At 40.1% G+C, this 18,525-nt stretch overlaps 1 protein-coding gene across 4 annotated transcripts in view; it reads right to left on the bottom strand.

Moving 5' to 3' along the window:
- LOC102689632 (dedicator of cytokinesis protein 9) overlaps positions 1–17,990 on the bottom strand; it is a 157,089-nt gene extending 139,099 nt beyond the window's left edge. For all 4 annotated transcript variants that reach the window (XM_069179239.1, XM_015363482.2, XM_069179249.1 and 1 more), the window contains exon 1: positions 17,523–17,990. In XM_069179239.1, the coding sequence (XP_069035340.1) occupies positions 17,523–17,639 (117 nt within the window). In that variant the 5' untranslated portion in view covers positions 17,640–17,990. The remainder of the gene's footprint in view (positions 1–17,522) is intronic.
- Positions 17,991–18,525: the final 535 nt, after the last annotated feature.

Below are 18,525 nucleotides of genomic sequence, written 5' to 3'. Positions count from 1 at the left end.
ACTTTCTACAAAGGAGAACAATTAGCTTTAATTCTTATTGTACCTTATTGTTCCTCTTCCAGAAGTAAAAGCTCTATCAGTATTGCACTGTTATCCTACAATACTTCCCTTCAGCAAGCAGCAACACTTGTTTACAATTACAGTGGGTAAAATAAGCCTTTCATCCATGCCATTTCAACCCAACACAACCTCAATCCAAGACACCAGAAAACCTCACCAACATGTAACCACAAAAAGCAGTCCAAAACACCAAACAGTGCTTGCCAACAGGAAAAAGCAATCTGTTTCGTCTCTTTCCAGAGCTCCTGGATTTACGGTAACTCCATTTCATTTCCAATACTTTTATACCTCCATCAAGAACAGCGGTGCGACCATAATTGCTTGTTTCACTGAGTCAGCAACTACATTGCTTTTTCAAGCACAGGATGTCCACTTTATCTTGCCCATGTTCTCAGAACTGGGGCCTGTTTACTTGGTCATGTTTTACAAATGCAGTAAATGGGAAATAGGAAGTCATGGGCACTAACAATGGTAAGAACCAGATGATGAGGTGATTGTCCAGCTGCAAGCATGATTTTGTTTTCTGTTGCTTAGGTTATGGTCCCTATCTGCAGCTTCAGTAAGCTAAGACTGATGCATAACGAAGGGGGGGCATCCTGTTGTAGCATTTATGAAAACAAGCTGGTATAGGAAAAAAACTCCACAGTAGCAAAACCACTTCAGATAGGTTGCTGTACTCTAATTCAATGCTATTTGAACAAAAAATCTGGCTCATGGTTTATGACCAGTCTCAGTCACAGCACATTGAACAGACATAAATGGTGTATTACAAGCAATACGATTGCAACTAATTTTCCACTTATGTCCATGAGGCAACCCTTAGTTGAATTTAGACACCTCAGCACACTGAGAAAGAGAATAAAAGTCTCACTAATATGAGGTAAGCGAGTATGTTGACTTCTTAGAGCACAAGCATGGTGCAATTTCCTTTAAAACCACCACAAAAAGGTTTTCTTTACACCAAAACACATTAAGGGCTACACAGGTTTTCACAAGCATTCCTCACCATTATATTGGTGATTCTACTTATATATCCATCTTAGCCTAAGAAATGTTTCTAAGCCAGCCTAGCACTCAAACAGAGTTCAGAGTCAGAGTTCAAAGACCAGATCATTAAGCGTGGTGACTAGTCTAAATGGAACTATCATGTTAAAGGTGTAGCTATAATCAATGAATAGCATTCTAACATCTGTCTCTTTATCACCCAAATTAGCCAAGACAGTGTGAAGAGCGAGGGAAATAGCATTGTCAGTGGACCCAATATACAAACTGCAGGGGGTCTAATTATTTAGATACCATAGGGTTAATATGCCTCATGACCAGCCTTTCAAGCATTTCATTACAGTAGAGGTGAGTGCTACTGGTCTGTAATCATTAAAACAGGTCACAGCTTTTTTCTCTGGTGCTGGTATAATACTGTTTTTTTTTAAACGCATGGGAACAGAGGATTGTAAAAGTAATATATTAAAAATATGCATTAAAAACTGTGGCCAATTGGTCAACAAAGGACCTTCCAGAAACACCATCCGGGCTAGTTGCCTCCTATACATCACCCACCAACAGGTTGCCCTGACATTAGTCGCCGTGACAGAAACTTCCACAACTATGCATTTCAATTACCACCTTTGTCACAACATAAAGAAAAGACTTAGTAGTTCAGGTGGGTAGCTGCGTCAGCATGCGTAGGCTGCAAAGGAACAAGTAATAGGTTTATTCCATGCTGAAAAAAAGAAGAAAGAGAACACAACGTTTCGGCCGTGGAGCCTTCTTCAGGTGTGAGAGAGACAGGGCAGTAGGCAAAGGTAAAGTAGCGGGAGAACAAAGGTTGGAAGGGAGGAGGAGTGAGAGGCAGGAGCAGGGGACAGAAAGAGAGGCCAATCAAGAGGTGTGAAGTCAGAATGGGTGCAGAGAGGTGTGAAATGAAACTTCCAATGAATGGAGAAAATTTAAAAGAACAGTAGTCTGTCGTTAAGGGAAGGGAGAATGTGTGATCCTAGCTGCAGAATAATTTTAGTTTCGGTGGTCTTTCTGATGTATGAGTTCGGAAAACCGTCTTTGAGAACACAGACGGAGAGATTAGAGTGGTCGTGGCCGTCAGAGGTGAAATGAGAAACAATGGGCTTGGGGAGATCTTTAATCTTCACAGCCCTGACGTGTTCTCTGAAGCGGTCTCCGAGTCTCCTTCCTGTTTCTCCAATGTAGATGGCTGGGCATTTACTGCAAGGGATACAGTAAATAAGGTTGCTGGAGGTACAAGATGCTGTCTGGGTGATCCGGAATTGTCAGGAGGGGCCTTGAATGAGTGTGGTGGTGGCTGTGTACTTGCAGGTGATACAGCGAGCTCTGTTGCAAGGGAAAGTGCCTGGTGTGGATGGTTGTTGAGGGCGGTCAAGGGAGCTGTGAACAAGGAGGTTATGCAGATTAGGTGGTCGGCGATATGAGATGATATGGCGTTCAGAAAAGAGGGCCCCGATGGAGGGATCATCCTGTGGGATGGAAAAGTTGTGGTTAATGGTCCTGGGGATAGGAAGTGTGTTAGGGTGGTAAGGAAGCACCAAAGGAATGCGGTTGTTACGGCGGGAGTTCCTGATCGGGTTGATGGTCCGGGGGGTGTTTTTGGCTCGGGCAAGGGCCCTGTCAATCACACTGCTGGGGTATCCTCTGTTGATGAAAAATGAGTACATTTCGAGGACTTGGTTCTCGAAGTCAATATTGTCGCTGCATAATCATCGTAACCTAAGGAACTGTGAAAAAATAGTTTTTAGTGTGGTTGGGGTGAAAAGAGCTGTACAGGAGGTAGCTGTGTGAATCCGTGGGTTTGTAATAAACTGAAGTGGACAGTTGGGGGTAGTTGATAGAGAAGTTGATGTCTAGAAACGGAAGAGTAGTGGAAGATATGTTAACCGTATATTTGAGGGACGGGTGGAAGTTGGTGAAATGGTGCAGGGAGAACTCAAGCTGATCGTTGGAGCATGTGGCGGCACCGACGCACTCGTCAATATATTGTTTGTAGAGGTCAGGGACATAGCCAGTGCAGGAAGCGAAGAAGCGTTCTTCTACCCAGCCAACCCATGGGACACAGCTATGCCAACATTTTTGTCGGCTGGGTAGAAGAACGCTTCTTCGCTTCCTGCACTGGCTATGTCCCTGACCTCTACAAACGATATATTGATGAGTGCGTCAGTGCCGCCACATGCTCCAACAATCAGCTTGAGTTCTCCCTGCACCATTTCACCAACTTCCACCCACTAGGATCACACATTCTCCCTTCCCTTAATGACAGCCTACTGCTCTTTTAAATTTTCTCCATTCATTGGAAGTTTCATTTCACACCTCTCTGCACCCATTCTGACTTCACACCTCTTGATTGGCCTCTCTTTCTGTCCCCTGCTCCCGCCTCTCACTCCTCCTCCCTCTCAACCTTTGTTCTCCCGCTACTTTACCTTTGCCTACTGCCCTGTCTCTCTCACACCTGAAGAAGGCTCCACGGCCGAAACATTGTGTTCTCTTTCTTCTTTTTTTCAGCATGGGATAAACCTATTACTTGTTCCTTTAAAGAAAAGACTTAGACCTACAAGTGTGACAGGTGTGAAACACACAAAAGCTGATCTGCTATGTAAACAAAACCTATGGGAGCCTTATTTACCCAATGTTAATGCAACAGTTTCTGGATTAACTGCTCCTGTAGCCTCCCCCAAAACCAAACATTCATTATTAAATATTAAATGTGCAGCCAAAGGTTGCATTAAAGAAAAGACACTAAGAGGCCAGTTTCTTGTTCCTACTTCATGTTAACAGCTGCTTCTGATCAATTATCTTCTCCCAGTTTAGGGTTCTTTAATTTTTGTCAGTTATCCAACTAAACAGTCAAGGGGGGGGGGGGGGGGGCAGAGCTCTTTAAACTGGTTATGTGCATAACCATAACATCTAGCAACAGGGCTATGGTTTCAAAATCAAGTTTTTTTTTTATTCCCTTGCTATGGCCAAATAAGGAAAGTCAGCAAGTGGCTCTTTTAAGCCTGGAGCACACTCAAAAGAGCTTTACATGTAACAGAATGCAAGGTAATGAAAAAGCATAAATATTGTGCCCCTTGGGATAACAGAGTCAACCAGGATAAGTAATCTGCGAAAATGTTAATGTTTGATTGGGGAAAGATTATTTTTGTTAAATTTCTTTATGTAAAATGGACCATAATATTACTCCATCCAAGCATTGCCTTATTACATCTAACAATTTAGGGTGATGGTGCCCATCGCAGCAAGAAACAGGCACATAGTGGGATACATCTTGGATGGAATGCCAGTCCATCGCAGGGCAGACGGACACAAAACACAGAAGCACTCACACCAGGGCCAATTTTCCCAGGAGCCAATTAACCAACCAGTATGTCTTTGGACTTCTCGTCCTCTTAGCTAAGATCAAGCGTGTCTTTGGACTGTGGGGGAAAACCTGGGCACCCAGTGGAAACCCACGCAAACAAGGGAAGATCATACAAAGAGCGACCCAGGTATGGAATTGAACTGCAGGGTCCCAGCACTGCGAGGAGACGATGCTAACCACTGCCACCCAGAATATCCCTCTCCAATATAAAATTCAAGTTCAGCCTCTTATGAACATTCATTAATTACAAAAAGGTGTATTTAAAATTAATCTCTCAAACATAAGTTAATAGAATTGCAATATTACACTAGTGTTATCTTTTCCGCCCTTTTGAGATAATCCTCAAAAGGATGTTACAAAAGGCAAAGAAACAATGAAAAATTTGGGCTAAAGGAAGAGTTCAAATACAGCAAACATCTTATATTGGTATTTTCTAATGCTATTGGATTAAGGGTCTCCATGTTGCTACTAAACAATTATCCATGAACAGACTCTTTCTTGGGGACAGCAACAGGAAACAGACTTATTAGGTGATGCAATTATGAACAATGCACTTTCATTCAATACAATTAAACTGTATCTACCGTCAAACATTACTCCTCTTTTTACAGCACAAATGAAAGGCATGTGCATCAATGCAAGAAGGCCACAGAGCTCACTCCACTGCACTTTGTGTAAACAGTACTTTCCCCCTTTCCTGCAGCAGCAGCAGAGAGGGGACAGGAGACAGCAGGCCTCACAGCCTGGATGGATTTGTTTCAGTGTGTCATCCATTATTAACGTCTCCCCTAGAAAATTAATCAGTCAGCAATCACTGCCGCTTCTAGGCAAATAGCCACCAGTGCTCTTCCTGGCTAGGCCAGTAAAAGATGAAACATGCAAACCAGTAACAAGCATAAATCACAAGTCTGCTCTAATTAATTTAACTGCTAATTGACTAGATTTGATTTCACTGTTGAAAGAAAACAACCATTTGCTTCTGTGTCCAAATAACTCATCTCACAAGGCTCTCGTTGTCAAATTGTGATGGTAAGACCACATGTATTTAAGGTTCATTGTTAGCACTGCCAAAGAGATGACAAGGAAATTGTTTATTTTATTAATTTACCTGCTGTTATGGGCCATAAAGAAATAAAAATAAAGTGGCAGGGTATGCAATTTGTACTGAAGTTTCACCGCTGGGCTGTCAGTGGTTTGTTCTTTGACCCTCTATAAATCAATCCTCCAGGAAACCTCAGGACTTGTGTGGCCAAGCTGCTTAATGCCAGCCTCGTACTTTGCTAAGCTCTTGACAGAGCTTCTGTTATATACTGTACCATCAAGCACAGCACAAATAATACTATTCAGGCAATACACCAAAATGTTGCTAAACCCCACTGAAATCCTGAATCTGTCTGAACACTAGATGACTGACTCAGGATTGAATCAGTTGGGGACCCTGGGAACGTGTTTGCACTTTCTACCTTTCAGAAATATCTCAACAGGTTCCACAGCTCCTGTATATTGTCTATAACTGCCACAGAAAACTGAAGCGTCACATTCATGAAGTCATGAATTGCATCAGAGAAACAAATCTCTACATCTCATTTCCTTTTTTTTAACGCACACCCAAAATTTTCAGTCATATTTCTGAATCGCATGTACATGAATACAAATACAGGGAAAACAAAATTAGTTATGAAGCAACACAGAATGAGTTCTTTTATAGTGAACATTTTATGAAATGGGAGAATGTTGTACATCACACAGTGCCACTGTAAAGGCTCACTCCATCTGCAACGAAAGTGCCCCGAAGCACAAAGTGGTTTAGTTGCCCTTTTTCCCATGCAAGCTGCAGCTGTCCATGAAGTTATCTTCTCTACAACTCAGGTGACAGCTCTGCAATGGAAAGGAATTTAAGCCTCAAGACAGACACTGACACTTGTTACCACGTATGCATCGTCTCCCAGTTTAGATGAGAACAAACTTTGACAGGTGTTGTGAAAAGCCAGGTCAAACTCAAACTGACAGCTGTGACGAATGAAATGTAATGTAAACCTCATGGGCCTTGCTTTGTACAAATGACCCTTCTGTACGTACAGTCTGAATCTCTTTTTTGATTTAACGTCCAGGAACTAACAGTTATTTAGTCAGCTATCGTTCTCTGTAAAGCAATACACTGTTAAGGCTAGTAATTTTCTCGTGACTTGGTGAAATATTGATCAGAGCATCAGTGACGCCAGAGTGTAGCCAATACATCCCTCTGAGGCATACAATAGCACATCTCATCTTGTTTTCATTTTAAAAGGCATGGACAATAACAGAATAACAATGACCTTAAACAAGAACAAAAAAAAATTGTATCACGCACAAGTCAAATGGAAAAACAAGAAAAAAAAAATGTGTTGTTGTTAAAACATGAAGAGTTTGCCTAATAAAAAGAACACCTGACCAAAAACCGTCAGAATCCCATTAGTGCTCCTACAGGTGCACTTTACAGTATCAGTTATTCGTCACCCTGGTCCCTTAGAACTATAAAATTTACCTTAACATGTCTTTGAAGTGGTTTCCCCTGGAGATATAGCAATCTATTAAAAGACAGCTATTCTGGAGACAAGCTGGCAGTGTACAGAAACCTAATTTTAAGGACAGAATAGAGGCTGGTTGTCTATAATCAGGTGCCAAAGTTGCAAGACTGAACTAGATCTTATGTGATTGGTATAATACAATGCACATGCAGTTTAACAGGGAAAACATGCAACTAGGACCAATCTTACAAAAAAAAAGTCACGCTGTGATTCTAAGATCTACTAAGGCACTACTGCAGGAAATTGAACCGTTAATATTCTCTGAAATGTCTTTGGAGTTGCACACAAACTCGACAGTTTTTGGTGGATAATGAATGTCAAGGGATTAAGCTCAAATTATTTCTCTTGTTTCAGGATCCAAAGCAATATGTTTCTCAGGGTATTTTGCCAGGACCACTGGAAACATGAGTAGGTCCTGACATGGCAATCATTTTAGATTAACATTATCAGCCTCCTCATGTTAAATCCCAGGGCACACATAGGTTAGAAGGAAGAAAGACAGTGAGGATCCTCCAGTTTATAGGAGCTCAGAAAAATGTAAAAATGTTTGTTTTTTTTTCCCCATTAACTTCATGTTTCCATGAAAGAGGTACACAAATTGTGAGCACCTACATATACAATAGAAAGTGATCGCCAACCCTGGGAAAGATTCCAGGAGATCTTGTAGGTCACTCTTAACAAAATTAAATAAAAACAGTGGAACACAAGAAACTCAAATCAGAAATACCTTGGGGTGGCCATGTTTTAATTTGAAACAATCTCTTCATTAATCAATTGAGCAAGTCATCTGTTAAGATGGTCCAAATGAATCTTCATGTTTTTAAGACATTGATGGTTTCAGTACAATGAAATTATCCATCTGCGACTCCCAGCCCTGTGTCAGGGTTAGTCATCTCTGACTTATTCACAGGAGTGCCAGTGTGTGACTTCTGATTACTGCAGTGAGAAAATAATCATGCTTCACACCTGCAAAACACAGACAATGTAGCTTATCTCCTTCATGTTAACTGACCCTTCAATCCTGGCTATTCACAACAACATACAGCTTCATTTGACTTTTTTCAACAAATTCTAGGAAAAGTAAATGCATCAATTTGCAGCTACTGCACTGAAGACCATTCTTACAGAAACATTTTAAAGTGTGTTATCAATTTCTGTAGGTACACTTTAAAATTAATGAAAGCAACTTTCTCTAGTGCTTTAACCACCGATAGCATTTTTGTTCCGATATCATTTTCCCAGTTTAGGCATCACAGCATGAAATGGGACCTAATAATTTCATTACTACTATGAACACAGGGCGTAAATCCCTACGAGGCAGAATTACATGATTAAATGATACAGGTTACTGCTACCACATCTATGGCTGAAAGTTTTTATTACTGCTTATCTCACTAAGATATGGTTTCAGTTTCACTGTGCCTGTAGTCAGTAAAGAAGCTGCTGAAAGCAGCCACAGGGTCCACTGAAGCCAGCTGAATACAAGATCCCATCTGGTACAATGGGATCTCAATGTGAAAATAGACAGTGTGCAAAAAAGAAATCAATGTCAATTGCCTAGAGTCACCTAGTGTCAGCTGGTGTGCCATGTTCCCACAAAATACACTCACCAAATGACCGTAAAACCAGGAGAGAGGCAGAAACCTGATTTTTTACCATTGTACAACTCCATAATCTGTGCCTTTCACTTAAATATATGCACATAAATGTAAGCTAAACTTAAAATCAGAAAAAAACAATAACTCCAACATGACTGAAGAGTATCACAGCCCAAAATCTTTAATAACCATTTCTTTACATCCATTTTAACTTATACACATAAAATCCGTTCTATACAGCATCTTGTGAAAAAGAGTTCATGTAAACCTGTTTTTTACGACACTCACAGATACATGTAGCTGGCCCAACTAAACAGAATTGAGTTATAATGCTAAGAAAATGATGGGCTTTTACAAGCTTTAATACCAGTTCATCTGATTAACGACTCGGTCCGACAGAATAAACAGGAGTATCACCAGGACAGCAGGCCTGGGCACATGGCCATTAGCTAGAATATAACATGCACAGCTATTGATCATAATTACACAACTCTCGATTTTATCAGCCTCTAAACTTCACACAGTCCCAGAGGACCAGACACGGCAAGTTCTTTATATAGCAATTTTCTCTTTCTCATATCAGAAAGCCTGAAATCAACAGTCATTAGTAGCTGTGGGAACAACAGCAAGAACGAGTAACCGATAACAGTGGAATAGAAGGAGCCTATTACACCCCTAAAAGGCATCTTGGTACCTCTGGTTATTATTCTTCTTCTATATTTACTCAAGATCAAATAAACCGTTGCATCATGTTACCCATAGCAGATAAAGGGTAGCAAAACACTCCACCAATTCACAATTAATGGCAAATCCACGGTTTACAATATTTACAGCTACTGGATAAGGAAAACAAGAGGCCCATTACAGCTGTGCCCTGTGCACTGCAAGGCTTTGTGCTCAAACAATGAACAAAGAGCTGAATCCCATGCATGTGGTCAGATATTTCCCACCTGCTAGATGGAAAAGATTGGAACCACCAATACTGCATTAGCTATAATCAAATCATACTTTTTTTAAAAAAAGCAAGTTTTGAAACACTCCAGGAAATTAATAACAATTGTTAAGACCCAGGGATGGTAAATGCACCCTGAAAGGGGATGAAAAAGCCATCAATGGGAACTTTCTGGTATCTAGCACTTCAGTTGGTTGTGATAATCTAAACCGCTGGTTTCTGAGCAGTTTTCTAGTTACTGCGGTTTTCATTACAATGATCCAGGTTACGTAACGTTTCTAAAACCAGTTCTCAACACTCAAGAGGAAGGCCTACGTGGTTTCTGAGAGAAAATGCAAACAAGTTCCCAGTTTGATCTGTATCTGTCAGATCATCTTGCTATGTTTGGAATTCCAGGAAGAGAGCACCTCTGACAACTCGACCGATAATTAAAGAAAATCAGCTGATGCTGAAGAAATGAATAATCTAAATCCTGGCTATATTTTAAGCCCCTTATTATTGATCACTTTAAGCCACCCAAGCTTTAATTCCTGAAAGCGAGGGTCTCCAAGCTGATATAGTCCAGCTCCTGTTACAAAAGACATCACTTGGTGGTTTTTACTGATACTACATCTTTATTGGAGTTGGCTGTTTTTGCACATGGGAAGTGTTTGTGTCTAAAATCAATCCTTTTTGTTTACAGCATGGCATTGCAATTACTTTAAAAAACATAGCATCTATGGGAAAAAATCTGCACTAATAAAAACACAGCCAAAAACATGAGTATTTAATCACTTCAAGAAAGACAAATTAAAAAAAGATTTTAACCTACTGTATGCAGCGAGAGAGATATTTAACCTGTAGACTGTTCCATTGAGATCCTCATAGCAAACTCATAACACCTTTTTAAACAAAATGTTTGAACTGTGAGGCGTAATTTTTCCAAATTAGCTTTTTAAAGTCTCTTCGTACATAAAGGCATTTTCCAAGTCTATAACTGACAGATCACTGTCCACAACAAAAGAATGTCAGAATGTAGAATCACAAAAGATTTAAACCCCAGATTTAAGCTAAACCTAAACATGATGTTGTGGTATTCTGTTCTAATATATCCTCTGACAACACAGGTCTCGTCAAATCTTCACCAACTTCAGGCTAAACGTGTTCAGCAAGCAAGGAAAACTCACCTTACTTTTAAAGTCCAGCCCAACTTTCAACACTTCATAGTGCGCATTTCTGAAAAGGTATCTGCAGAATGATCATATACACAGTAAGTCAAAGTTTTTTAGGTCAGCTTGCTGTTGCTCACCATGGAGGCAGGTCTTCCTTAGTGAGAATCAAGGTTTTCTGTAGACCACCCAGACGGACATCAGGGTATGTGAAGCACTCATGCAAAACAGACTAATTGCTGTGCAGGACAGACCAATCAGTGAAGCTCCAGGTGGGATGGTCTCCAATCACTACAGAATCCAACCTCTAGTGATAGTTGCCTACTTCGCTTGCTGTCCTTCCTGGGGGCTTATTCTGACATGACAATATTCCACCATTTCACAATTCATGGTAAATTCATAGTTACTAGATAAGGAACATCATAAAACATTATACTGTGTCCTGTGGTTTTTACTGTGACATGTAAAATGATTCTAAGGAACATGGATGTTCTGCTGACCAGAAAGAACCCTACGGAGCAGTTGCAGAATGAGCTGTGACAATGTGAGGCTCAGAGACCAATGAAAAGGCACATGCTTATCCAAGGTCTACAAAAGACACAAGATAGAACCCTGCAAGATAGCATCTGCAACCTGGTGCAGAGCATGCATCACAGATGTACATCTATGGCTTCCAATAGATGTGTGGCTACACATACAAATAGTGTACTGTCCAAATGACAGTACCCCCCCCCCATACTCTACTGATGACAAATACTTAAGACATAGTGGAGGTTTCGTAACACAATTGTGAATTTATTCCAATTATAAAGTTCGGGCTTCCTTTGCTGTTCAATATAAATTCTCTTTAAGACAATTTTGGTAAAGAAGATATTTGTTTTCTAAGCCTCATGTTTACCTACTGTATAGGCTCCTCATGGCTTGGCACCTCAGTACCTATTTGACGTAACGTCATCTGCACCTCACAAGCTTCATTTGTCTGGCTCTGGGCTCCTGTTCACCCCCCAGGCTCGTCTACATTCTATAGGTTAGAGAGTGCCTTTTCTTGTTATACCCCAAAGCTCTGGAATTCTATCCCCAAAAGACTATGAGAGAGTCACCTTTCCTGAGAGCTTTCAAATACAGACTGCAAACCTTCTTCTTCAAAAGGGATTTTACTCAAATAAATTGCACTATAGAAGGAATCCTTAAAAATAGGTAATAGGATTGATATTTCCACAAAGAAATAGTGTATAAAAATAGATGCATTTTACTTTTAGCCTACTTGTGAATTTCCTCTTTCCCATAATACTCATACGTCTGGCTGTAAGAGAAGTGCGTGCTGTTTGTATTGGATGAGCAGACAGGGAAGCATCTGCGGATCGAATAGTAATATCCCTTATTTTCTCCGTCTCCCTACAGCATACACTTTCTTCCACAAGAGGCATAATGGAGCAAAATGTGTACTGGCAAGTCGAAAGAAACAGTATAACAATGTCATAAAAGCAGTAGCACGACAATTAATCAATTTATAAGCTCTTAACCCATTTACCCACTAGAGTTGTCCCTGACAGCCAAAGGTGCATCTCTACACTAGCAGTTTCTTGATTTACGGGTTTGACAACAACAATTTAACTTCACACTTCACGGAGTGAAAATAGTTTATTTCGTAAACCACCTACAATATATAAATGTTTCCCTGAGAACAGCCTACAATTCCACTTCTTATTTACCCACCTCTTGATGCGGCTGGGAATGTGCTTGGTAAGCATCAGCTCCATGACACAAAACACCTGCATCGGATTCCTGGTAAGCAGGTTGTGATCGATTAAATGTGCTGCTAGATTCCAAGCAAGACAGGGCTACAGTCAATAAAGTAAAAAAAAATTGAGCACCATTTCTGTACAGTAAGACACTGATAATGCTGGCATTTCTCATTAAAACATTTGGTTCATTTACAGGTTGACATCTTCCACACCTCCGCCAACTCATTCTCACGTTTGCATTCTGTAGATCTCCTTACCCACCCCCTTGCCTCACATTCCTGCTTTCTTCCTCATTCCAGAGATTAAGGATCTATTCATATTTTAATGAGTGCCATTTTTTAATAGATACAGTAGGAACTTGTCCAACCCTGAGCACCGGTTTGCTAGATGAAAGATGGTGGTTATGCTTGCATTCAGCTAAACAGGCCAGGCTGAAGAGACCAGATGGCTGGACCACTTATCAAGCTGGAAACTTCCAGAAGATGACCAGCAGCATGTGTGACCATGAGCTATACAGAAAAAAAAACAGTGATGTTCAGTGAAGGAACAAGTGAGGGATATGGCAGGAGCCTGGAGAAAAGCAATAAGACAGGAGTGAGCGAGTGAAAGCACACAGTCCACCACTGGAATCCTCCTTGATGAGCCAAAGCCTCAGATATTAAGTACAGAAGAGACCTAGAGTAAAGGTGAGGTTAGGAGCTCTATTTTCATGTTTGTGGAACTATTTGTCCCCTTTTTAAAAATCTACTGGGTAATATTTTTGTTATACGCCATAAGTGGTCTCTTTTAGATGACACCTTTGTATTTTGTTTGTGAAAGGAGTCTCACCTACCCTTGTGAAGATTTAGATAAGATCACTTTATTAGCCTTATACTATTTCTTGAATTAGGAATTTGTCTTTTCGCATTCCCAAACTTGCTCTCCATGAGACACACAGACAGGGAGAGAAGCTTCGGGTCAGAGCACAGGGTCAGCCATTTATACAGCGCCCCTGGAGCAGCTAGGGTTCAGGGCCTTGCTCAGGGGCCCAACAGACTAGGAATCCTCTGCCGGCCACTGCATATGAACCAGCAACCTTTCAGCCACAGGCGCATGGTCTTAGCCTCAGAGCCACCACACTGCCCCCACTGTCCGCTTCTTGAGTTGTCAATATGAAGTATGTAGTGGAGTAGGTCAACTATAAGGTGCTGAACTCTCTTCTACTATTAATGTATCAGTTTCTGTAGTTTGGGTCCATGTTGACTGCCATAAGGCTACAAACAAGAGGAGGCCACTCAGCCTATTCATACCAATTTTGAAGTAGCTAATTGACCCAAGAAATCTTATCTAGAGGATTCCTGAAAGAAACTGAAGCACATGGTAGTGCATTTAAAATCAGAGAACAGGAAGATTTCATTATGCAAAGGTTGGCTGGAGTAGAGATCAAGCTGTCCAACCATATTTTGGTTAAACTCATGCCACAGCTTCTTTCAAGAAACGGCTCAATGTGACCCTCAGATCAATTAGCTACTAGCAGCCAAATCACAGTTTTCTGTAAATATGTTCCCAGATATTGTTTGCATAAAAAAAGCTGCCTTGCTCAGGAAGAAGAAAGAGAGTAACTATGTTTTCTACTGTATGACTGCTTGTTTCTCTTAACCTACAACAGATACTAAACCTATGTTCTCCTTTTGGATATAATGTTGGAGTTTGGAACTGTTCAGAATACTACAGTACATTCTGAATTACTCCACTTAAACGGCCTGAGTCTTACTGAACAGACCTATACTGTACATATTCGGTTTAGTGCTGTTTCATTCAGCCCTTATCATAACCAGACTGAAGCTCATTTTACTCTTTTTTAAGTTACTTAAGACATGAATTTGACAATACCATCTATGGGCATTAACTATCATGTCAGTGCAACCTTCTGAAGTTAACAAAATGTACTTTGTAGCCACAAAAAAAAAGGCTTGTGAATAATTATTCTACAGCCAGCCAATTTACAGCGTTAAAGCCATTTCTGAATCCAAACCAGAACAGTATAAGTTCATGAGTAGTCATGGAACGTTTTATCAAGATATTATTAAACTGTACCAAGAAAACTCATGATCCCTGAACTTTTCCCACTATTTTTAAGACATTACTTTTTCTATACTATCAAACTACAAATCACAAATTGCTCCAGCTGTTTTCCTCTACCATTGTCTATGTTCTGGTTTTATGCTTCATGCAGTTTTGTGGGTCCTGACTAAACTCGCAGCCGGCACACACTGGAATGAATAAATAATAAAAAGGTGGGGGTATATGTGTCTGGGATTGCAGCGCAGGATTCCATTTCTCTTCCTGCCACAACCTGGCCAGTATCCGTTTCTGTAACCTAGCAACTTTGTCAGGAAAGTTAGAACAATTGCTCCTTAACAACAAGACACAAAAAGGGTCTTGAATGGCTTTCATTCAAGCTTTTAAAACATTGATGTTGCAATGTTTTATTAAGTTGAATGTGCCTAAGGAGTAAGGACGATTTTTAGTCTTAATTTCTGGGAAAGGTTATAGCCACACATGCAGTGTGGACTGAAACAAAACCATTTACAGTATATCCAGGGTGTCTTTGTGGTGGAATTTCCTATTTGAAGTTCACAGAGCTGCCAGTCCTTGCGGCCTGTGAAGGACTGATTAATACAGGTGTGCCAGACTCAATTCCTGGAGGATCTAGTGTCCTCTGGTTTTTGTTCCTTCGTGAGCTCTCCATTACATAGTGGAGCTAATTATTTAATTAACCGCATATGTTTAAGACATACTTATAACTTGGCTATCAGGAGTTTACAAAGCATCTACCGTTAATGAGGCTTTTTGAGGAATGAACTGCAAGAGACCTCGGGCAGTTGATTATGTATATGTCTAAGAAAATAATCAGGTTATTGTTTAAGTGAATACTCAGTTTGGAAGACAAAAAATACTGTAGCAGGCCCTCCAGGTAGTACATCTGACACCCCTGGATTAAAAGCAGATGTCTATCCATCCTTTATAATGTCAGTTGTGCATCTTTTTCGCACTAGTCTCACCAGCTAGAGCTGAAGATGTACTGAGTCTTGAGGGACATGATAAGCTCTCTCTTTATCTGGTCTCCTGGGACGCTGTGGCACCAGTGCCCATTAACATTCTAAGATTGCTGTGGCAAACTGCAGCACTTTCTGTTGTTCGTGCCAGCCTGCAGAAATAGAACTACTGTATAGTCTGTCACTGATAGAATCCTTTTCAGCACTTCACCCGGGACCTGCAGAAACCTACATTTGCAATGAAATTATTATTTATTCAACCAAGACTCGAAATGTCCAGATAGCTGGTCAGGAGATCTGACCATTAACAACAAAAAAAATGGAAACTGACTCATCGCTCTTAATGCACCACTATCACTGCATGTCTAGTATACTGTATTATGTTCAATACGAAGTCATCAGATGTATCAGACTCAGAAAAATTATTTGAATGGCTCTTTACTAAATATGCAGTAAAATCCCATTTTGCAAAACTGATAAATTTCTTGTTTCAGAAATGCAATGCACCTAGTATGCACAGAAAAATAAGACAGGAAATAATATATAATTGTCACTGATGCTGTATAAGCCCTTAAAAAAAAAACATGTAATAAAATTAGAAGAGTACTGCCTCTCATCACCAACTCAACATTTTTCCTAAAAAACAAAAGGTAGAATTTTACTTGTACAAGACAAAAGCAAATACAGTACAGTCAAGGATGACACTAGTATGCTACTGTACTCATCCAATATCAAAAGCTTATTGTCACTCAAAATCATCCAGAAACAGTTTGTTTTTCAACCACAACACGCAAAACAGGAAAAACAGTTTGGAAGGGAATATTCTCTCAAATATTCAGTCTAATGAATGTTCTCACCAGGACAACTGCACGTCATTCATGAGCATAATAAACTCATCACCCGGTAAAGAGAAACAATGGCTTTCGTTCACTCACTGCAACCGGGAAGTATTGCTTTTTCCACTCTCTGGGAAGTGTGCCCCCATTTCTGTGCCTGCTGATGGCAACAATATATGCTTTTGCACCAGTCGGGGCTTTTCGTCACAAACAGAAAGTGACCGACAGGAAGAACTGCCGCATGACTTTTTTTTTAAAACAAACGAAAGCGACACTAGCATGGGTGGTGTACACAGCCGGGTTAAGCCAATTGCGATTGCTCAATTTTAGGTAAACTTTCTGGAAAAGTTCTGAGATCTTAAAACGAAAAAATACGAAATGCGAAACGTCCACTTTCTATTTAGCTCACAATAATCCATTGACGCTCCTAATGCGGAACATGCCACATTATATTTGCATTTGAAAACCAACAAATAACGTTTATATATTAACCAAAACAATTCAGTCGAGTATTATGTTCCGAACTTTGATTTTATAAGATATTTAATTAATCAGAATTAAGACTGGTTATTTCTAGGGCACAAGTTGAAACAAGTTCATACATGCACAGAAGCATTTTTGTAGCTCTCGAATAACATATTTCCAATGGAAGTTATTGTAATGAATCGTTTTTAGTCTAACTACAGTATGTCATACTATGGACTGTGGGAAAAGGTAGGAAAATTGTCCTGATAGGCTTTGAAATTAGCAAAAGTGGCAAGTGTTGCGCTTAAATTAAGCAGTAACATAATGGCAGTGCTCACGCATGGTCACATCTAATATAAACACATTTTCTATGTATTTCAAATGCAGCTGTATTTACAAATACTTTAACCACAAACGCGATACATTGTATTTCAGAAGAGATGTTTTTAATAAGAACATTTTCAGACAATGTTGTAAGAAATTACATTTTACCTAGAGCGCTTTTATATACAACTACTGTAACTGCAAGCAATGAGGTTTTTACAAATCATTTAAACTACTCCTATAATTAAACTGCCCCATATAGAATGATCCTCTTCTTAGGCCACGGTGTACCTGCGCTAAGAAGTGGCAAAGGCTCAAATTTAGCCTTCTCAAAACCTAAGACAATCTCCCACCAAAGCAAAACGAAAAGGCGTAGGCGTAGCAATTTGAGTAGTTTACAGTACTTACTACAAGCACAGACGTCCTGACAACCTCGGAGACGCTCTGCCTGAGCTCGGCCGCGGTTCCCGGTTTGCTTAGACCCCGTGTGAACTTCCTAGTTTCCGGATGGACCGTGTGAGACATTGCCGAGCAGACCCTTGCATCAACTTCTTTAATAAATAAATAAAATCTGGTGAGCAGGTGGGAAATCCCCAAATTAAAACCATCTGCCGTCTTCGCCTCCTTCACTCCTCCAGTTGCTCGCTAGCGCAGTACACCTTGAGAATAAAACGGAATCCTCATGATAGCTGCCCTTCTATGTATTGTTTTTTTTTACTTCTTTATTCTGCGTTCCTCAGCTTTTCATGCCCAGTGCCTTATTGTTTTCATAATCTGCAATCCCCCAACGCTGTCACCGTCTCATTATCGCTCCTTTTCCCCTGTCTCCACGCTGCACCAACCTCCTATCATCTCGCTTTCTGCCGTGCTCTCTATGTGCGCAGCTAGTTCCCAACACTCCTCCCTCCTGGAATTAGAAACTCCCTCTACTGTATTTAGCTCTAAAGCTTCCCAGGTTGAAAGAACACGAAATATATTTCGGAAAGGAGAACCGTAGATATTTTTAAACATTTTTTGCAAGCTTTTTATTACAAAATAATTAGTGCTATTGTAATATGTTCTTAATTGTAGGATTATGAAGAATATGCTGCAATACCTGTTGCTCTAATGACACGTTTTTTCTTCAAAAATGAAATTACGCAATTAAAAGCTACCAAATAACTATCGAGCAAAAAATATTTTTAGAAAATGTATATGAATGTTACGTGATTGCCTAAAACATCTCACGTGTCTTGTAATCGTTACTTTTCTCTTCAATTAGGCTATTAATGTTATGTTGATGAATGTATTTTTTTGTGAAGGGGTGGGTTAAGCAGAATTACTCAATGCGTCTGAAAAGGATTGAAATACAGTAAATCTGACATGCAGAAAATTGCAGACACATTTATGATATTGTTTCTAAGTATTAGTC

Source organism: Lepisosteus oculatus, chromosome 15, assembly GCF_040954835.1.
Source record: "Lepisosteus oculatus isolate fLepOcu1 chromosome 15, fLepOcu1.hap2, whole genome shotgun sequence".
Lineage (NCBI taxonomy): Eukaryota > Metazoa > Chordata > Actinopteri > Semionotiformes > Lepisosteidae > Lepisosteus > Lepisosteus oculatus.
Note: the sequence above shows the minus strand (reverse complement) of the source record. Positions and strands in the feature narration are given on the sequence as shown.